The sequence below is a fragment of the Microcaecilia unicolor genome, chromosome 11 (assembly GCF_901765095.1).
Source record: "Microcaecilia unicolor chromosome 11, aMicUni1.1, whole genome shotgun sequence".
NCBI classification, from domain to species: domain Eukaryota; kingdom Metazoa; phylum Chordata; class Amphibia; order Gymnophiona; family Siphonopidae; genus Microcaecilia; species Microcaecilia unicolor.
The window spans coordinates 183,638,580-183,661,088 of NC_044041.1; the positions used below are offsets into that span (position 1 = coordinate 183,638,580).

The 22,509-nt window shown below is 46.7% G+C and overlaps 1 protein-coding gene across 8 annotated transcripts in view; it reads left to right on the forward strand.

Moving 5' to 3' along the window:
• Positions 1 to 22,509, forward strand: part of EYA3 (EYA transcriptional coactivator and phosphatase 3) — a 271,535-nt gene that overhangs the window by 163,861 nt on the left and 85,165 nt on the right. For 7 of the 8 annotated variants that reach the window (XM_030220264.1, XM_030220270.1, XM_030220268.1 and 4 more), the window contains 3 exons: positions 5,219 to 5,298; positions 10,320 to 10,386; positions 12,658 to 12,800. In XM_030220264.1, coding sequence (XP_030076124.1) covers positions 5,219 to 5,298; positions 10,320 to 10,386; positions 12,658 to 12,800 — 290 coding nt within the window. The remainder of the gene's footprint in view (positions 1 to 5,218; positions 5,299 to 10,319; positions 10,387 to 12,657; positions 12,801 to 22,509) is intronic. The other variant, XM_030220271.1, reaches the window with a different exon arrangement.

Consider the following 22,509-nt stretch of genomic DNA (forward strand, 5'->3'; position numbering starts at 1 on the left):
TGCATAAAGCATACATGCTTAAAAGAGCTCTCCCACAAAGCCCTGCACGGGCCTCTTCTAATGCCCCCCCCCCCCCCCCCCCCCCCCCGGTGGATTCTAGCCTGGGTATGCCCTCTGAGGCGTTATTCCCTGATAATTGGCAGAATATGAAGCGCAGAAGGGCTCATTCCCCTTCAGAGAGTGCTGCACCACCCCCCTCCCCCCTCCCGTGGTCGGGCTGCGAGGATTCAGAGAACTCTGGCAGGCCTTCATGGTCTGAGGAGCCCAGAGTCTGATGCAGAAGTGACTCAGGATCTGGACGATCCCTCCGTGGTGAGTATTTTCCACCGTGATGAGCTGCTAGCGCTTATTTCTGATGCCCTGCAGGCGCTCTCTATTGAGGACCCTGCCAGTGGCACAGCCTCCTCTGTGAATCCTAGGATGGCTAGTACCAAAAAGCCTGCTCGAGCCTTTCCTTTGCATGACTCCATCCAAGAGCTTATTTCGGCTCAATGGGCTGACCCCGAGGGACCTTTGAAAGTTTCCAGGGCTATGGGGCAATTATACCCTCTGAGTGAGGAGCAAATGGCTCGCTTTGCTATGCCTAAAGTGGATGCCCTAATCACAGCTGTGACAAAGAGAGCTACCCTCCCTGTTGAAGGAGGTATTGCCCTGAAGGATATTCAAGACCGTAGACTGGAATCAGCACTTAAACGGTCATTTGAAATTGCAGGTCTCACTATTTGGGCGTCTGCATGCAGTTATGCTGCTAGAGCCTGCCTGGCTTGGTTGCAACAGGTAGTGGAACAGCCCGGTGATGGAGCGGAGCCCTTTTCAGATGTGGCTCCGCGGATGGAGTCGACCTTGTCCTTTCTTGCTGACGCCCTTTATGATATTGTCAGAGCTTCGGCTAAACACATGGCAGTAGCAGTGGCGGCTCACCGTCTTCTTTGGCTACGGCATTGGGCGGCGGACATGGCCTCTAAGCAAAGGTTGGTGAAGTTGCCCTTTCAAGGCTTTCTCCTGTTTGGTGAGGAGTTGGAGAAAATTGTGAAGGGCCTGGGTGAGGCTAAACTCCAGCGCTTGCCCAAAGATAGGCCTCGGCCTTCCTCTAAGGGTGCGGCGATCCACTCCTCTTACAGACCTCGCTTCCGTGAAGCTCGAAGGTACCACCCGGGGCGTTCTGCTGGGTTCACTTCTCGTGCCCGTTTTCAGCAGAGGAACTCCTTTCGCTCGGACAAACGTTCCACAGCCACTGGCTCAAGGCCTGGAGTTCAGGGGCGACCCTCTCAATGATGGTGCGCCGGCCCTCTCCTCAAGTCCTGTCATCGGAGGACGTCTTTGCCGAGGAGTGGGCCAACATTTCCTCAGATCAGTGGGTCTTGGACCTGATCAGAGACGGTTACAGAATAGAATTCGACGCCCCTGTAAGAGACGTGTTTGTGGAGTCCCGATGCAGTTCTGCCGCCAAACGGGCGGCGGTAGAGGAGACTTTACAAGGTCTGATTCAGATAGGGGCCGTGTTCCCGGTACCTCCCGCCGAACACGGCTGCGGCCGCTATTCCATCTACTTTGTGGTGCCACGAAAAGGAGGGTCTTTTCGCCCTATTATGGACTTAAAAGAATTAAACAAGTCCCTGAGAGTGCGGCATTTTCACATGGAAACCCTGCGCTCCGTCATTGCGGCGGTACAGCCAAGAGAGTTTCTCACGTCTCTGGACCTGAAAGAAGCTTACTTGCACATTCCAATTTGGCCCCCGCACCAGAAGTTTCTGAGGTTTGCGGTGATGGGAAGGCATTTCCAGTTCCGGGCCTTGCCTTTTGGCCTCGCCACAGCTCCCCGCACCTTTTCGAAGGTTATGGTGGTAGTAGCTGCCTTTCTAAGGCGAGAGGATATTCGGGTTCACCCGTACCTGGACGACTGGCTCATTCGAGCAAACTCTGCTGCAGAGAGTCAGCATGTAACAGCCAGAGTGGTCTCAGTACTTCAATCTCTGGGCTGGGTCGTCAATTTGGCCAAAAGTCACCTGACCCCCTCGCAGTCTATAGAATATTTGGGGGCCAGGTTCAACACAGCCTCGGGGTATGTGTACCTACCCAAGCAAAGGCGGTGCAAGCATCAGAATCAGGTCCATCTGCTCCTGAGGATGCCCCGCCCGCGAGCTTGGGACATTGTTCAGCTGCTTGGATCGATGACGGCCACCATGGAACTGGTGCCCTGGGCGAGAGCGCACCTGAGACCTCTACAGTATGCTCTACTCCAGATGGTCTCCGGTATCTCAGGATTAACAATGCAGACTCTCTTGGCTCCCTGCGGCCTGACTCAGCATGGAGTGGTGGCTCTCAGACAGCATGCTGCGGCGAGGAATGCCGCTGGCGCTCCCCGATTGGTGCCTAGTGGTGACAGATGCCAGTCTGAAAGGCTGGGGCGCACATTGCAAGGGGAAGCATGCCCAGGGTCTATGGACACCCGAGGAGTCGGAGTGGTCCATCAACCGCCTAGAGTTGAAAGCGGTGTTTCAGGCGCTTCTGGCCTTTCAAGTGACCCTGGAAGGATTGGCTGTCAGAGTGATGTCGGACAACACGACAGCAGTGGCCTACATAAATTGACAGGGCGGCACTCAGTGCAGAGCTCTAGCTGCGCAGGCCGAACAAATTTGCCACTGGGCCGAGCTGCATCTACAGTTTCTGTCGGCAGCTCACATTGCAGGTCAGAGCAACGTGCAAGCCGATTATCTAAGCAGGCATCAGATCGATCCAGCAGAGTGGGAACTTGCAGACGAAGTGTTCCTGCAGATATGTGCCAAGTGGGGCAAGCCCGTGATGGATCTAATGGCGACAAGTTCCAATGCCAAAGTCCCGTGCTTCTTCAGCAGACGGAGAGATCCTCGCGCGGCGGGGTTGGATGCCTTGGCTCAACCCTGGCCTCCGGGCCTACTGTATGTGTTCCCTCCGTGGCCCTTGATAAGGGCGAGTGCTCCTGCGGATTCGGCTGCATCCAGGAGAAGTGGTTCTCGTCGCCCCGGATTGGCCCAGGAGGCCTTGGTATGCGGACCTCTGACAGATGCTCGTAGAGGATCCCCTTCAGTTACCTCTGGTTCCCAACCTGTTGTCACAGGGTCCAGTGACCATGGAGGACGCCGGCCGATTTGGTCTTATGGCCTGGCGATTGAGAGGGCGCAATTGAGAGGCAGAGGCTATTCCAATAAAGTAATTACCACTCTCCTGCAAGCCCGCAAGCGTTCCACTTCCGTGGCTTATGCCAGGATTTGGCGCCAGTTTGAAGTCTGGTGTGCTTCCAGAGAGATCACACCCCTGCGGGCTCCTGTCTCGCCGATTCTGGACTTTTTGCAGGATGGTGTACAAAAAGGCTTGGCCTATAATTCCCTGCGGGTGCAAGTGGCAGCATTGGCCTCCCTGCGTGGCAAGGTTGAAGGCATGTCTTTAGCTGCTCATCCGGATGTGGCACGGTTTCTTAGAGGGGTGCTTCGGCTCCGTCCTCCCGGGCGTGCACCTTGTCCAGCTTGGAACCTGGGGCTAGTGCTGAAGGCCGTTCAGGATGCTCCCTTTGAACCGCTTCGGCATGCTTCAGAGAAAGATTTGACACTGAAGGCCGTTTTGTTAGTGGCCATTACTTCGGCGAGACGGGTGTCAGAGCTCCAAGCACTGTCCTGTAGAGACCCTTTTCTGCAGTTTTCAGAGTCTGGGGTCACGGTTCGGCCCGTGCCTTCCTTCTTGCCTAAGGTGGTTTCAGCGTTTCACCTAAACCAACCTATTTTCTTGCCCTCCTTTGTCGAGGAGGAGTTTCCAGAATCTTTTGGGCAATTGCACCTGTTGGATATGCGCAGGACTCTGCTACAGTATCTGCGAGTTACTAACTCTTTCAGGACCTCTGATCATCTGTTTGTTTTGCAATCAGGTCCTCGCAGAGGGTCTCCAGCGTCTAAAGCCACTATTGCCCGCTGGCTTAAAGAATCTATCTTTCCAGCTTATTTGCTTGCCGGCCGGCCTCCGCCTGATGCCTTTAAGGCGCATTCCACTAGAGGAATTTCCTCTTCTTGGGCTGAAACTGGAGCACTCTCTCTTCAAGAGATTTGTAGTGCAGCAACATGGGCTTCTAAGCTCTCTTTTGCCCGACATTACAGGCTGGATGTGGCTGCCAGGAGGGAAGCACATTTTGGAGCACAAGTGCTGGCGCGTGGTGTGGCTTGTTCCCACCCTATCTAGGGATTGCTTTGATACATCCCATCTGTAATGGCTGCATCTGCTTGATGACAAGGAAGGGAAAATTAGGTTCTTACCGTGATAATTTTCTTTCCTTTAGTCATAGCAGATGCAGCCATGATCCCTCCCTGTCTGATGCTATCTGCTGTAAATCTATTTCAGGTTCTGTTCGTGTTTCCTGGAGATTCCGTCCTTGGGAGAAAGTCGGAAAACAGTCTTCAGGATTCTTGTTCAATTAAAGGAGGATGACTTAATTCCCTCCAGGTTCATGTTTTGGAGGATGAGTTTATTCCCTCCGGGAGGATGAGTTTATTCCCTCCAGTTATGTCTCAGTGGAGGATGAGTTTATGCCCTCCGGGAGGATGTTTCATTCCCTCCATTCTGAGTTAATGTCCTTTGTTGTAGGGCCATCGTTCGCTGTGAGGAAAGCTTATGTTATTCCCATTGCAGTTTGCCATACTGCTTTGGAAGCCTCAAATACTGAAGAGAGGCAGTGGAGCAAGCTGGTATGAAAAAAGTGTGCTCTCTATCTCCCTCTGCTGGTTGATGGACACAACCCATCTGTAATGGCTGCATCTGCTATGACTAAAGTAAAGAAAATTATCACGGTAAGAACCTAATTTTCCCATGCAAATACACCATAGTAGCTATGTAGGTCCAAAATCTACCATTAATTGTAAAGCTTCAAGCATACTCTTTAAAGAATGTTGTGGAAGGGATGTGTCGCAAACTTTTATTACCAATAATCGCAGCTGTGTAGACTGCAGTATAGTATTTGCATACTGTGATTTGTATACAGACTCCTGAGGTGTAGGCCATATAAGCCGAAACATGGCCCGTGTCGAGTCTTTTTAGAAAACATCTAATCTAGCTTTACACCATTTGTTGCTTCTGGTCTTCTCTTCTGTTTTGTTGTACGGTTTTGTCATGTGGAGCGTGGTTCTTCTTTACATTCAATACCATTGCTGTCCTTGCATCGCTGTCCTGTACTCTTTGTCTTTTTTTTTTCCCCCAGTCAGGTGGGCCACAATGAATCCAACAACCAGAAGTCAGAATCTTCAGGACTTGGTGTAAATCATAGTTTAACCAGCGAAAGTAAGTGCTAAAAAGGGGCACATTTAGAAACCGTCAGAGCTCCCTTTCCGATAGCAAAATGGGAGGTGGTGACACCAGCAAATCAGGTTGGGAGCTCATTACAAGTTCCATCTGGCACAGGACACATGGACGGAACAGGAGTCTCAGTGGTTGATAAATTGCTTGGAGTTCAGGGCAATGCAGAATGCCTTATGTAATTTCACTCCCTTTCTGGTGGGGGCCCTGGTCCACGTTTTCTCCAACAGTGCGATGGTGATGTCTTATATCAAAAAGCAAGGCAGGACCCACAGCCATCCGATGGTGGTAGAGTTTTCAAAACAATATGTGGGTAATGTAACAGGGTGCTTCCATATAGCCACTCCGAAGTTGTGAGATAAATACCTATTCTAACTAGGGTTACTATATTTTGTCCCCAAAAAAGGAGGACACATGCCCCACCCCTTTCACACCCCATCCCCTTTTACACCCTCGCTCCACCCCCTGTCACATTTCCCCTCCTCCCTGTCACATACCCTGTCGCCCCCCCCCCTCCCCTTTACTACTGCCCTGGTGGTCTAGTGACCTCTTTGGGGCAGGAAAGAGCCCCCTCTTTCCTTCCCGAAGTGCTGCCCTGCATGCATCCTTCATGTTTGTGATCCTCGGCGCCGATTCAAAATGGCCGCCGAGAGTTGAAGTCTCGCAAGGTCACTTCAACTCTCGGCGGCCATTTTGAATCGGCGCTGAGGTTCAGCAAGAGGAAGGATGCATGCAGGGCAGCGCTCCGGGCAGGAAAGAGGGGGCTCTTTCCTGCCCCGAAGGCAGAAGAGGTCACTAGACCACCAGGGCACTAATAAGTAAGGGGAGGGGAGGCTAGCAATCTGCCCGTTTGTCTGGATTTCTGGGCAAGTGGGCGGGCGGACTGTCCTATAGGACGGCCCACCAGCCTGCCCGTTTGTCCAGAAATGTGGACAAACGGGCAGATTGGCAAAACCCGCCCGGTTGCCCGGACATGCCCTCAAAAAGAGGACATGTCCGGGTAAATCCGGACATATGGTAACCCTAATTCTAACGGAACCAAAGTTCCTAGGTAATACTAGCATAATGATGCTATCAACACGCCTAACATTTACGCCACCATAGAGTTGGTGTAAGTATGAGTGCCTGAATGTGGCAGAAAATGACAAAAGTTACAGTATTCTGTAAGTTTCACACATAAGTGGGAGCCCTGCCTAAGTCTCACCCATGTGTATAGCCCCTATCAAATACACACTATCAAGATAGGTGCATAAATACCAAATAGCGCTCAGGTGGAATATTGGCATATACACGAGTATGTGCCCACATACATGTAAATGTAACATTTACATGTGTGAGACGCTTGTAAATGTTTGTGCCTGGTTTATAGAATTGCTGTTCATGAGTACTTGTGAAAGTCTTTGGGTACTTGCTGTGTCTTATGGTTTCTTCTTCTCTTCCTTACGTGTGTAGTATTAGAAATGGAAAATAATGCATTGTGTAGCATTCTTCCCCAACCCTGACTCCTGGCAACAGTTCTCTGTTTCCATTTGCTATGTGTTTTTCATAACTTTGTGACAATTTATATTGACAAATAGATGTTGATTCACATAAATGGCATTTGAAAATTACCAATAAGTCACAAGAGCTGGAAACTCTAATCCTAAAAATCTTATAGCCACCAAGTTTCCAAAAAGACCAACAAGCACCCCCCTTTGTAGCTACCACAATAATGAGAGCCAAAATTTATTCAAAAAGTGGAGAAAAAAGACCTCAGTGAGCTGACCCTCTGGCTGTCATCACTGGCCAAAAAAACTCTACCTGTGAAAAAAAACAAAGTAGGGTGATGTAGTCTAATGAAACAGAAATAACTTCTTAATACTGCAGATTCATTCAAAGGAGTAGCCTAGTGGTTAGTGCAGTGGACTTTGATCCTGGGGAACTGAGTTTGATTCCCACTGCAGCTCCTTGTGATTCTGGGCAAGTCACTTAACCCTCCATTGCCCCTGGTACAAAATAAGTACCTGATTATATGTAAACTGCTTTGAATGTAGTTGCAAAAAACTCAGGAAGGCGGTATATCAAGTCCCATTTTCCTTTACTCAGTCGCCACTTTATCTTCTGCAGAACTCCAAAAAGACCGGATAGGGAGCCCTGTTTCGCTTAGCTGCATCAGGGGAAACAATTCCTGCATTCAGACCACCACATACTTCAAAATGGCGAGCTAACTGTTAAAAAATGCCAACTCATTTATATCATTGTATCATAGCTCCTCCTTCAAAACCACCAATCAGAAAGCCAGCATAATAAAAAAAAAAATGTGGACATTCTATCTTCACATTCAGTCCATATGGGTCCACAATTGATCCATCTTTGCTCGTGCTGTTGTAAATAGCGCCTGATACCCCCCCCCCCCTTCTGATGGAACATGGTATTTATTCAATCACCATACAGCGCAATGTAACAAAAGCAGTATGAGAGGAAAACTCTTTAATTTATCTAGCCCTTTCATCTTTATTCAAAAGGGATTAATTTCCAGGGGTTAAGAGCCAATATTCAAAAGATCTAGGCTCCTACCTTAACAAATAAGGTTCTTATGTCTTCCTAAATAAAAATGTACATTAACACATTTTTCCTAGGTACCTAAATTTAGGAATCTAAAAGTTGGGTGTAGTCAATGGAAGAGCCAGGTAAGGGGGTGGGTGGGAATGAATCGCAGCACTAAATTCCAGCACTGATTGACAAACGCATCTAAATGTAGATGACTGCTTAGCAGGCATACACTTAGGTACCTTGTTGTTAGGTGCTTAAAATGAGATATCTTTTGTCAGCCCAAATCAGGCACCCAAATTTGGATTCATTTTCTCCAAAGTTTATACTGTTAAAACTGAAGGGCCTTTTTCAAGTGATCACTTGCTTCCCTTGTCAGCCTTCAAACACCTAACTTAGGGGGTCTGTTTAAAAAAAAAAAAAAAAGGTGTCCTTGATTTAGTCTTCTTGGACCTGGTGGATGGAGTCCTCCACATGCCCACGTACTCCTCTCCAACTCTGAGACCTGAAACGACCACGAGTAACTAAAACCCACAACAAAGGCCATGTACTAGACCTAGTAGCACATAGATTCACAGCAACAATTTGTTCAAAATACAAAATCAAGTCTAGACAGAAACTTCTTGGTCAGACCACTTCAAAGTGAACATGACCCTTTACTGGAAAAAAAACACAAAACCAAGACATCACCAAAACCTACACCTCACGAATCTCATGGAAAGATTGACACAACCAAATTCTGGACCTCAATATATGAAAACTAGTGGTCACCAGACACCCACTCTGTGGAATTCCTACCAGAATGGGACACAAGATTCACCACCATACTAGACAAAATGAAGACAAAAAGCAGTCAAAGACACAAAACAGCCCCCTGGGACAACAAAGAGCTACAAAAACTAAAAACTCAATGCAGAAGACAAGAACGACCATGGACGAAAAACAAAACCGAAGAGAACAGAACCAAATGGAGGGAAGCATGAAACAATTACAAAATCAAAATAAGACTAGCCAAGAGGAAATTCTTCATAGAACAAGTAGGATCAAACTTCAAAGATGTAAAGGAACAAATAAAAAGCAAACTTTATCAACTAGTCTCTATACCCTTTTCCTCCTAGTTTTAAAACTTGAACTTTGTACCACAGCATTAACAGCCTCTAGCAGGCACAGCAGGACCTAGTTCATTCTTCATTCCTATCCCCAGCTCCCATCCACCCCCTAGCACAACTCTTCATTCGTAGTCATTTTTCTAATTAGGATAACAAGGGGAATGTTTTCATTAGAGTTTTAATTACATTCTCAGTTGTAATTACATTGAATTAGTTTCTGGGAAGCAAACACTAAATAAATTACATTTTATACCATATAATCTTCATCTAATATCCCTAGTTCCTGAAGAATTTTTACTTAAGTCTATAATACTAAGATGCAGTAATCCAGCAGCGAGAGGGGTGCTATCCAGTCTTTTGCATTGAGTGTCATATGTATAATTATCTCCCAGTTGGTGAAAAGTTATATGTGTGTGCTCGATGCAAAGAGCTCCTAGCTCTCAGAGAGTGAGGCTTGAGTAGCAGACTTGAAGGAGCTGAGGGAGACATACATAGAGGAGGCCTACAGGTATATTGTAGAAAAGTCCCACCTCCAGTCTGGCAGCCCCTTTGCTGCCTTGGAGGCGGGAGGCCTAAAAAGAGAGCATCACCCTGGTGAAGTTGGAAATAATCCTGTAACCAGAACTAACCAGGACCAACCAGCCCACCAGGGGATGCAATGTCCTTTCACACCGAGGTTGTGTCTCCAGGAGCTTCTGCCCAGGAGGGAAGGGTTAGGACGGCTGTTGTAGTTTGTGTTTCAATTGTTAGGCATGTAGATAGCTGGGTAGTTGGTGGACGTGAGTATCACCTGGTGACTTGCCTGCCTTGTGCGAAGATGGCGGACGTCACGCGTCACCTAGTTAGAATTTAAGATAATGCTGGGTAGGTGCTGTCTGTCTTGGTACATGTAGGTACAAATGACATAGGAAAACATGAGAGGCAGGTTGTGGAAGCCAAATTTAGGCTCCTAGGTAGAGAGCTGAAATCCAGATCCTCCAGGGTAGCATTTTCAAAAATGCTCCCTGTTCCACGCGCATGGCCCAAGAGACAGGCAGAGCTCCAGAGTCTCAATGTGTGGATGAGACGACGATGCAGGGAGGAGGGTTTTAGATTTGTTAGGAGCCGGGCAACATTCTTGGTAGGCAATTGAGAGTGGGGGCATACAAAGCATTTGTGTCAGAATGTGTACAAATAGTTGACTGATTACTTTGTCACTATTTTATGCATTTGATAATATAACCCATTATAGGAATATTTGCTTATGGGCCATTTTTTAGTTAGCTATCTTTGACTTGGCTTTATAATCTGAATTGGAAATTTCTCTATAGTTATAATTTTCTTATAGCTTTGTATAAAGTATCTTTGTTTTCCCCCCTTTCTTTCTAGTTCTGACATGCAATGATTATGTATCCAGATCAACTGGTGACTATACCTCACAAATGTATCCTTCAAAGTAAGTTAACTCTGATCACTGAGAATCATGTGGTGGGTTGTCTACAACAGGAGGAACTTGTGTGTGAGAGTGTGTTTTAGAACCTTTCCCTGTTTTCTGTGTTCATCCTGTTGGGGAAAATCATTTCCCTGGATGATATTTAGGCTCTACCAATGAGTGAGACTGCTGTAAAGAAGCCGTTGTATCAAGGACAACATTTTCATTTCCACTTTTGCAGCAATAACCTTGCATCTTCTGCAATCTGCATGCTCCACAATGTACACAAAATCAAATAGAATATCCAAGTTTCTTTTAATGTTGCTTCTTACTGAGAACAAACCATGGTGAACTGTAAATTAAGAAACAACATAATAGCTATAGTAAATGAACCTAATAACTTCCAAAAGACAATACTTTTTTAGAACCTTTTCTGGAGAAAATGCCTATGTATATTACACCTTATTAACTCCAGCAAGAGGCTATTTTTGGAACAGTGCAGGTGCTGAGACAAGTATTAACAGTGAATTGGAAAGACTGAGGTAGTTCAAAGAAGAGTAACCAAAATGATAAAAGGGATGGAACTTCTCTCATATGAGAAAAGGCGGTAGAGGTTAGGGTTTTCAGCTTGGAAAAGAGACGGCTGAGGGGAGATGTGATTGAGGTCTACCACATCCTTTGCGGTGTAGAACAAGTAGAAATGAATAGATTTTTTTTACTCTTTCAAATAGTACAAAGACCAGGAGACACTCAATGAAATTAAATAGAAATACTTTTAAAACAAATGGGAGGAAATATTATTTTACTTAACAAATAATTAAGCTCTGGAACTCATTTGCCAGAGGATGTGGTAACAGCAGTTAGTATATCTGGGTTTTAAAAGTTCCTGGAGGATCTGCGATGATAATATATATGTGCTCCCTGGAACGTAGAGATATACAAGACCTTGCTTCAAAAAAAGGAGACCTTTTTTGCCAAACATGGGCCCCTTTTTGGGACACTTTAACTCCGGTGGCTCGGAGTAGACTGCTTAATTCCTGAAGATGGGGGGAGGGAAGGAGGGCGGAAGGGAGGGAAACAGGGGAGGATGGGTAGAAGGGGGGGGGGGGGGGGAGTTGAAAAAGCACCAGACACGATATATGGTAGTGGACTAAACATACAAATACTGTTGTAGTAAACATTTATTTTTAGAGAACTTAGAACCAGTTTGTTTATATATTAACATTTTTAGGAGGACATAATACGAGTAATTGTGTTCTGTATGGCTTGTATGTTTGGAATCTGTCTTCAATAAACAAGATTTTTCAAAAAAAAAAAAAAAAGTTCCTGGAGGAAAGAGCCCATAGTCTGCTTTTGGGACAGACATAAGGAAGCCACTGCTTTGCCCTGGGATCAGTAGCATGTAATGTTGCTGCTGTTTGGTTTTCTGCCAGTTACTTGTGACCTGAATTGGCCACTGTTGGAAATATGATGCTGGGCTAGATGGACCATTGGTTTGACCCAGTATGGCTATTCTTATGTTTGAAGAAATAACTTCATTCCCTTGGTAGTAATGTTCATTCCTCCAAGGTATGTGCAAGATTAACCTATTTGGAGAAATGCTAACTTTGGATGTGTCAAGATATTTTCACCAAGTATCATGTACAAGGCAAATAGTAAAGTCATTATCAATATAAAAAGGTACTTTAAGAGATTTTCACATAGTTTCCTTTAACCCCAGGAGCATGCATGTTTGAAAGTGTAACAAATGACAAAACTACTATTACAGTATGGATATTGTTATAAGACTGGATATTTGTAAAGTTTTTAGGATGGTTCCAAGGAACTAACTTTAAGAAGATAATGTCATTTACAATTAACCTTCTGATAGTTGTATGTGTAAAACTTTATATATATATATATATATATATCTTCAAAAAAACAGGTTTCCTTCCTAGCCAGTCTGGTTTTCAGAATATCCACAATGAATATGCATGAGATAAACATACTTGCTCTACCTCTGTTATATGCAAATCTACCTAATACATATTCATTATGGGTGTCCTGAAAACCTGACTGGTTAGGTGTGTCCCGAGGGCTGGGTTGAGAACCCCTGCCCTGTAGTATCACCAGGGACTGCTGGATGGTGGTACTTCTCTCTCTCTCTCTCGGAATGTTTTTTTAATCTAAAACTAGTTAATCTTCATTGGCATTTATCATACCTGCAATATGTGTGCTCTCTAGTTATTTCCATGTCTTTCTGAATAAATGCTGCTAAACGTAAACGTTTGTTTTTATTTTGTTCTTGTTTTTTAGGCCATACACGCATATCCTTTCTGTACCTGTAGCAGAGACGATGATGACGTATTCTGGCCAATCGCAGTACCAGGCACTGCAGCAATCACAGCCCTATACTGTATATCCTCAGGCATCACAACCTTATGGTCTACCTCCTTTTGGTAAGCAGGGACTCAAAATCCATGTCAAATTATTTTTAATGCCGCATTCCATTCATCATATTTTAACAATGGCAGTTATTTATTTTGTTTGATTTTTATTTTTAAGTTTCACATATTTTAAGTATATATACGGAACAGAGTACTACAGACTCTGGTCCTCGAAAGCTCATCTGTAAGGTGCCACCTGCCTCTATAATGAAGTTATTTCTTCAAACTACTACTTCCATTATGTAGGTTACCACTGTTCCAGAACCTGTGGGATAGTTGTATAGATCAACCAAGCAGAGAGATAGAGAACTGAAATCTGAGCTCAGACATATCTCTTGGCATCAAGTCCAGCTCCTCAGTATTTTCGATCTCCAGCAGATGAATGGACACACTTTTCAGCCTCTGCTTCTGAGTGATTTCCTCCTTGGTCAGTTGGTCAACTGGTCCCCAGTTGAGCTTTGCAGGTGACTTTTCAGAGTCATATCTGGAGATCTTCAGATCCCTATCTCTGGTATCCCGCGAATTTCCTTTTTCCCTCTCTTGACCTCTCACTTGTTTTCTGTGGAGCTCTCCTTTCCAGCCCAACAAGCATTTATATTTAAATCTGTTTATTAATTTACAAAGTAAACATGGAAGAAAACATTTTGCAGTACATAAAAATCTGCAGCAAACTCTTCAATGCAAAGCAAAACAATACAGTGCAAAGGCAAAGGGCTCTCTCTCTGATGGCCCCATTCCTATACCTCCGGCATCTAGGAAGGCCCACTAAATGAACATTTCCTGCTGCTGATCTTTACTGCTACGCTCAAGCGACCGATGTAATAGCTTGATGCAATGCATACGAAAGCTGTCATATAAAAGTAGGTGCCTGTTAGCAACCTTGGTACATCGGACTATAATGCTGAGATTTCGATCAGATCTAGTTTACATCGCTTTCCAGAGCAGAGGGAACATTGTCTATCCCCCAACCTGGGCCTTGGAACTGCATTCCTAGGTCTATATACTTTGAACTTAATGTACCCCAATTCTCCCCTCCCCCCCCCCCCCCCCCCCCCCCCCCCCCCCCCCCCCCCCCCCCCCCCCCACCCCCCCCCCCCCCCCCTCCCCCCCCCCCCCCCCCCCCCACCCCCCCCCCCCCACCCCCCCCCCCCCCCCCCCCCCCCCCCCCCCCCCCCCCCCCCCCCCCCCCCCACCCTCACCACCCATTCCCGGGTAGGCACATCTGTAACGGGAGTAACCGCAATAGACTCCAACAGATCCTGTGGTAGCCAGCTGGAGTTAACGAGCAGACTTCTCCCACGTGGGCTTAACATCTGTAAGTAAGGAGACCAAATTTGAAGGAAGCGCCGTCTACGTTTAACTGAGGTTTTGGACTCTCGAGCTTCCCAAGAGGCCAGGAGGTGGACCTGGTTCCTCCAGTGCCAATAGGCGGGTGCCTCCGGGGAAGTCCAATATTGCATAATGCATTTACGAGCACCAACACACAGCTTCCTACCTAGAAGAATCGCCGGCGCTCTATTGGGGGCAAAAGCCCTGGGCTGGTCTATCAAAAATTGCCTCTCAGTACCCTGGACTTTAACACCTAATCGTATCAAAAAACCACGGACACGTTGCCAGAATGTCCGTATCTTAGGACATTTCCAAAGGGCATGGTAAAACGTGCCTGGTCCCTCAGCGCATTTAGAACAGATATCACTCTCTGACCTCTGCATGTGGGCCAGCTGTACTTTGGTCATGTATCCCCGTAATATAACTCTATGCCCACATTCTCTCAATCTTTCGTCCGTAACTAATTGTCTAATCCCTTTCAATGAGGCCACTATATCCCAAGATGCCAGTGAAGTCTCAAGGTCCTGTTCCCATTTGATTTTAATTTTCTCATACTGTTGCATCGGCCTCTTACGGGTCAGGGCCCCATATAAATCAGATATCGCATGTCTTTCCGTCGCTAGTTCCCTAAAGAACTCCTGTATCTTGTCTCCTAAGCGACCTCTCAAAGCTTCCTGAGGCATTGCCTGCACATAGTGCTGAATTTGTAAATAAGCAAAATGATTTCCCCAATCAGACCCTATCTTCTCTTTTAAGACAGCAAATGGCAATAAATCCCCCCTCTCCAATAGTAGATGTTCCAGATTTTTAATACCTCGCTGCCCCCAGCTTTTAAATATTGGGTTGTCTATCCCGGCTTCAAATGCTGCATTCCCCACAATCGGGATTTGATCTGAAATATTTGGATGTCCCCCTAATTGTTCAGCCCACCACTGCCATGTTAAGCGGAGAGGATGAAGCAATACACTTTTCCTCAAATGTGGGGGTATTTCAGTACGGGGTAAGTGGAATAGTGCAATCATGTCATGTGGTGCCAGGCAAGCTTGTTCGAAGTGTGTAGGCGTATAGTATTGTGTTAAGTCAAGCCAATCTCTCACGTGTCGTAACAGGCAGGCTTGGTTATATAGAAACAGGTCTGGAAACCCTATACCCCCTTGTTTCCAGCCCCCCACCAGCAAGCCCTGCTGTAGCTTTGCTTTCTTGCCGGCCCAACAGAACTGACTGCACAAACGATTTACACATTTCAGATCTGTCTTCGTTAGGCGTATGGGCAAGGTTTGTAAGGCATATAGCCAGCGCGGAAAAATCACCATCTGTATCAAGTGAATCCTACCCATCAAGGACAGTGGTAAACCCCTCCAAGAGTCCAGTTTTTCCCTAGTGTAATCTAAGAGGGCATTAATGTTTAACCGATGTAATTCTATTGTTTGCATTGTAAGTCGGATTCCAAGGTATTTAAAAGAGCGATTTGCCCAACGCAAAGGAAACTCGTCTCCCCACTCCTCTTTGCCCACTGTTGGGGCTGCCAACGCCTCAGACATCCAAGTTGATCTTAAAGCCTGAATAGTCTCCGTATTCCTGAAACGTCTCCAGCAGCGTCTCTAAAGATATCTTCGGGGAGGTCAAGTGAACCAAAAGGTCGTCTGCGAAAGCTGCAATTTTAAATGTCTGTGTGCCCATTCTCACTCCTTTGATCAAGGGATTTGCCATAATGTCTCGAATAAGGGGGTCTAACACCAATACAAAAAGGAGGGGGGATAGGGGGCAGCCTTGCCTAGTCCCTCTACAAATAGGAAAGCCCGGCGAAGCTACCCCATTGACCCATATCGAGGCGCTTGGGTTGGCGTATAAGGTTTGAATTGCCTCAATAATCTGCCGGAAAAGCCATAACTTCCCAATGTGTCAAAAAGAAATGTCCAATGTACCTTATCAAAGGCCTTTTCGGCATCAAAGCTAATCAACAAAGACGCCAAGCCCTTGCGTTCCCCATGTTCTAGCGAAGCTAAAATCGCCCTCAGATTTTTGCTTACAGCTCGACCTCCCACAAAGCCCACTTGGCTCTCATGTACCAGACGGGGCAGTATTCTAGCCAATCTATTTGCCAAAATTTTTGCCATCAACTTAGTGTCATAGTTCAACAGAGATATGGGTCGGCATGATGCCGGCTCCAATGTGTCTCTCCCTGGTTTAGGTAGGACTATTATTTGTGCTCTGTTCAAGTCAGATGGCATTGCTTTCTGATCTATCATTTGATTTAAAAATTTGGCTAAATCCGGAACAATGACCTCTCCCATCATTTTATAGAATTCAGCCCTTAGACCGTCCGGTCCTGGGGCCTTTAACAAAGGGCTCTGTGTTATGACCATATTCACCTCTTCTTCCGTAAATGGTTGATTAAGTTGTTCTCGCTCTCGCTGGGTAAGCCTAGGGAGGTTAAGGTTAGTTAAGTACATCTGGCTTACTAGACCCTCTTCCTCTGGGGGGGCATAAAGATTTTTATAGAAGGTCTGAAAGATATTACAGATATCCCTGTCTGCGGTTTTAAGGCCTCCTCCCGTCCCTCGAAGGGCCAAAATATGATTAGTTCCCCCTTTTTGTTTAAGAAGCTTGGCCAGCAATTTGCCTGCTTTGTTACCATGTTTATAAAGCATGTATCGATAATAAATGTGCGATTTGCGTGCTCGTCTATGTAAAAGTTCATTCAGTGCTGATTGTAAGTCCAACACCTGTTGTTTGTCATCTGCCGCATGTGTGTCCCCAAACCGCATCCTCGCATGACAAAGCTGTTTGCTCAGCCGCAATATCTGCCTATCTCTGGTGATCCGGACATAATGTACATGGCTAATAATTTCCCCCCGAAGCACGGCTTTTGCGGCTTCCCAGAATAAGACCGGGTCATTCTGATGTTCATGGTTCTGTGTCGCGTAATCCACCCAGCTGGCCTGCAGACGCCCCTTTAGGACGGGGTCTGTATAGAACTCTATGGGGAATTGCCACCTGCTGTCTCTTTGGACCTGGCCTCGTGGTTTCCACTCCACATGGACCCATGCATGATCAGATATCACATAGGGCCCTATCTCTGCCTTTGTAATTTCCCCAAACATCTGGCTAGAAACCAGAACATAGTCAATACGTGATTGTGTCGAGTGAGCCCGGGACAGATGTGTGTAATCCCTCATTCCCGGATGAAGCACCCTCCAGACATCTGTCAGGTCTAATAGTTGGCTCATCTTCAGTAGGCCTCTATTATTATAATAGGTCGTGGAATTACCTGATACTGATTTATCTAGTGAGGGGTCCCAGACTGCATTAAAATCTCCCCCTATTATGAGCTCTGTGTGTGGTTGCTTAAGGAGGAAGTTAATTATCGTTTGGAAAAATTTTTTGTCGTAGTTATTAGGAGCATAAATATTACCAATGAGCACTTTTTGCTTACCCACCGTGGCCTCCATTATAACATATCTTCCCAAGGCATCTACTAAGAGAGGGCGCATCTCCAGGGCTACGCCTTTACGAATCAGAATGGCCACTCCACCTTTTTTCCCCTGCGCATGCGCCGCTACACACTTGTCTACCCACCACGTGCTGAGTTTGGCATGTTCTATCTGCGACAAGTGCGTCTCTTGTAGCAGTGCTATGTCTATGTGTTGTCTATTTAATTGTTGCAAAATCTTGGAGCGTTTTATGGGTGAATTTATCCCACCTACATTCCAAGTTACAATGTTTACCATACCTCTAGTGTGAATAAAATGACATGTATTTCAAAAAACTGCGGTAGTTGTGAGAGGGGACATCCCAGCCTCTGTCCCCTCCCCTTTCGGTCTCTGCCAACTACTAGATGGTTAGCATCCTGAGCATGTAACCCCAGCCCGACTCCATCCATCATCAACTCCAGCCTATCTATCTGTCTCCCATCTTGGCAAATATACAAAGGGACCTGTCTCTCCGCGGTCACTCCCCTCTCCCAAAGACCAAGATCCAATCCTACCCCTTCCCTTCCCATTCCCTCCCTCCCCCCCCCTCCCTATCCCAATTCCTCCCCCCCCTCTCCCCAAACCCTTAAATCTGGACCCACTTGTTGGGACCATAACTTCCTATGTCTCTCCCTCCTCCCCCCAGAAGCCTCTTACCAGATCCAACTATTCCCCGGACAGGATCTTAAAGAAACCTATTTGTTACATCTTCTATTAAACATTTCTATGTTAATCAGAGCCTATTAACCTTCTGAACCATACAAAATTAACCTTTAAACATAACCCGTAGCCAAACTCTCCACATACTTCTCACACATAACACATCTCTTTAGATCAGTTCGTGCGCCCGTGGGCGCCCGTTGGTATACCAACTCTCCATATCATAGTCCATCCATGTTCTGGTCTGTCTTCATCTGCTGGCAGCTCCGCTCCTTTTTCAACCGTCCTCAAGCATGTCTATTTCCAGCTGCTTTAAAATTTCTTGGGCGGCTGTTGCTGTTTCATATGTCTTAGTGGTTCCCTTATAGGTGACACGCAGTTTTGCAGGGTATTGCAGCGCAAATCTTATTTTCTTCTGGAACAGCTTAGAGCATATCTCCAAAAATTGGCGCCGTTTTGCTGCTACACCAGCGGAATAGTCCTGAAAACATCTAATTGTCGCACCTTCAAAGACCAGGGGGTTCCCCGTTCTGAGCCTTTGCAATATTTCTTGCTTTTGGGCATAGTCCAGAAATCTCAAGATGATTACTCTTGGCCTACTGGCTCCTGCACCTTTCTGTCCTAGTCGATGGGCTCTCTCAATGCGAAGTGGCCCCAGTGTTTCTGGGAGTTGTAGTTCTTTATACATCCAATTAGCCAAAAAGGTCTCCAGGCCCCGTTCCGGGATACTCTCCGGGAGCCCCACCAGACGAACGTTGTTCCTTCTCGATCTATTTTCTAGATCCTCCACTTTATTTTCCAGTGCCCTCAGCTGATCTTGCATCTGGTTTTGCGACCCTTCGACCACCGCGACACGGTCTTCCACTTCAGAGACTCGCGTTTGAAATGCTACACAGTCTTTCGACAGCTCCATGAGCTGCGTCTGTACTCGCTCTAATTTAGCGTCTATAGGGGCTAACCGGCTATCTAGTAGGTCTTCCATCACCGTCCTCATTTCTGCAGTGATTTCGGCTATCCATGCCGATGCGACCGACGGTCCGGGCGGGCTTGCAGGCGGCGCCATTTTTTCTTCTCCTACCCTGCCACGGAGTCTGTCTTTTAGGCTGGTTTTCGCCGCCATTTCAATGTCAGGAAATGTAAAGAGGTAATCGCCAGACCTTTAACTCCTTGCTCCGCGATCTTTGGAGAATTGTAGTCAACTTTATATGCTTTTTAAGGCTCTAGGGGGAAGGTAGGAGCCGGAGAGATTTTCCTTTCAACCTCTCGCGGTCATGACGTCACCGGAAGTCCCCAACAAGCATTTAAAAAAGATAAAATAAAGAATGAAAGAGGTTTACTGGAGAGCATGGGACAGAGAATCAATCCTGATTCTGCCTCATCTGGGGTAAAACTTGTGCAGACTGTGAGCTTGGGGGAAGCAGTAGTGGTAAGTGTGACAAATGTTTGACTCAGAATCACTTAGAGGGCTGCCAGTTCTGCTTTGCTTATGACAGTCTGGATGAATGGCAACTCCCGTGGAGGCAGTTCAGCATTGATCTCACTGTGAGTCCCAGCATTAGGGTGTTGCAGCATGTGTAAGCCAGGAATCCCACAGGACATGGAGAAACGGTTGGAGGCAGCATGTCTTAAGATTTGGCATAGCATCTCAATATGCTGGGAAGTTCGGGCTCTCCGGCAGGCCCTGTGCGCAATTTTTGGTCACGCGTTGAGCATAGCCACCATTTTACAACCTCAGGGCCTGACAGAGCATTCAGCTGCATCGGTATGTTTGTTTTCTCTGGAGTTTATATTGCTCTTCACCAGGCCTATTGACAGAAGCAAGGACAGTCGGAGTTGCTGCATGGTGCTTCAGTTTCTCACCCTGCTGCCCCTCTGGTTCCTAAGAGGTCTCGTTTATACCTCCAGGAGTAGACAGATGAGGCTGCCGCTTCTCCCTCCTTATCCGGTGTGGCCTTGGTCTATTCAGAGGAGCCATCATTGAAGGAGCCATTAGAGGAGGGAGATGATCCGAAAGTACTGAGCTTGTATCATAAAGAGGAGCTCTTATTTCTAAGGTACGGAACGTCGGCCACTCTGGTTGTGGCATTGGGCAGTGGATGCATTGTCAGTCATGTCTAGTTAAACAGCTCTTTTGAGGCAAGTGACTTTGGAGAAGATCTCAGTAACTTAGTGGAAGAACTGGGAGAAAGTAAGCCACAGCGGTTGCTGGAGGGTAAGCTGAAGGTCTCTAGTTGTCCGTCTCCAGTGGGCTCTTGATTTTGAGACAGCAGACGGTACAGGCCTGGTCATCAGCAATATTAACAGAAGTCCCTCTTTCAGGCACACCAATTTTCTTTTCTTGCGGACAGGAAGTCCTCTTCTGTCAACTAGGCTGCCCAATGTCTCCAGAGCTTCGCAGTGATGCAAGGCTGAACCACTCTTCTCTTCCTCTAGTGAGAGGATATCGTCAGGAGTTTGAGGAGGAGTGGGCCAAAATAACGTCAGACCAGTGGGTTCTGGATGTTCTTACAAAAGGTTTCAAGTTGGAGTTCTCCCACCTGGTGACTCCTCTCTTCTTGCAGTCTCCTTATTGAAAGAGACCAAGAGGGTCGAGGTTCAGGCTACCGAAGATTTCCTTGCTGGCACTCCAGGCCATTGTTCCACTTTCCAGGATGAACAGGGACAAGGCAGATATTCTATCTACTTTATTGTCCCAAGGATGAAAGGCACCCTTCATACAGTCTTAGATCTCAAAGGTGTAAACTGCTGTCTCAAGTGTCCCGGATTTGAATGGCCACACTAAGAGCAGTCATAGCCTCAATTGAAGTGGGAGAATTTCTCACCGCCCTTGATCTCAAGGAGACGTACTTGCATATACCTATATGTCCACTGCATCAGAGATTTCTATGTTTTGCGGTGCTAGGCCGTCACTTCCAATTCAGTGCTTTGTCCTTCAGTCTTGCCACAGCACCAAGAACTTTTACCGAGCTTATGATGGTGGTGGCAGCCTTCCTTTGTCACCAGGGAATCAGAGTTCACCCGTATCTTGACAGCTGGCTCATTCGTGCATTGTCCTATTCGGCAGCGTGGCTGCAACAGACAAAGTTGTCTGTCTTCTCCAGTCATTGGGTTGGGTAATTGAGAAAAGCAGACTAACTTCATCGCAGATGATGCAGTATCTGTGCGTTCTATTTAACACAGCAAAGGAGAGGATCTTTCTCACAGAACGCAGGAGGCCTAAGCTGGTTCAACAGATTTGTCTTCAGTCGTGGCAAACCCAGTGTCTGGGACTACTTCCAGGTTCTGGGGGTCTGTGATAGCAGCAATGGAAGTGGTGCCATGGGCAAGGGCTCATATGCGGCCTTTATAGGAGTCTCTTCTCAGATGCTAGTCTCTGATGTCACAGATGTACGACCTTCATCTTTTTGGATTATGTTGCCAGAGTCAGTATGTAGTGGTGGTTGTTGCCCAGGAATTTGATCATCGGAGCTCCTTTTCCAATAAGAACATGTTAAACATAATGGGAGGTGGTGATGACGAATGCCAGCAAGCAACTTCCATCTGGCACAGGGCACATGGACAGAACAGGAGTCTCAGTGGTTGATAAATTGCTTGGAGCTCAGGGAAGTGTGTAATACCTTGCATGATTTTGCTCCCTTTCTGGTGGGGGCTGCGGTCCAAGTTTCTCAGACAATGCGACGTTGGTGGCTTATATCAACAAGCAAGGTGGGGGCCCATAGCTGTCCGATGACATTGGAGGCGGCCTCCCTTATGAATTGGGCAGAAAAAAATCTCTGCTTGTCTGCAGCTCACTTCGCTGGGTCTTTGAATATGGAAGTGGACTTTCTCAGCAGGCACTCCTTGGACCCAGGACAATGGGAGCTATATATCCAGGGTTTTCAGCTGATAGTGGACTGATGGGGTTCTCCACTTCTGGACTTGATGGAGACAAAACAGAATGCCAAAGTGCCCATGTTCTTAAGCCGTCAGAACCGGGTTCAATGGGGATCAATGCCTTACTGCTGCTCTTGCCGAGATACATCTACTGTATGTCTTTCCTCCTTGTCCTATGGTAGGTCGTGTGTTGAAAAGTATCACATTGCTCCAGGATCGAATAATTATTGTAAATCCGGTTTGGCCATGGTACATGGACCTGATTTGACTGCTGGACGGGATTTTCTCCATTCTCTGCAGGTACATGGCTTACTGACACAAGGTCCAGTTCTCATGGAGGATCTGTGCCCCTTTGGTCTTATGGCTTGGCCATTGAAACGGCTCAG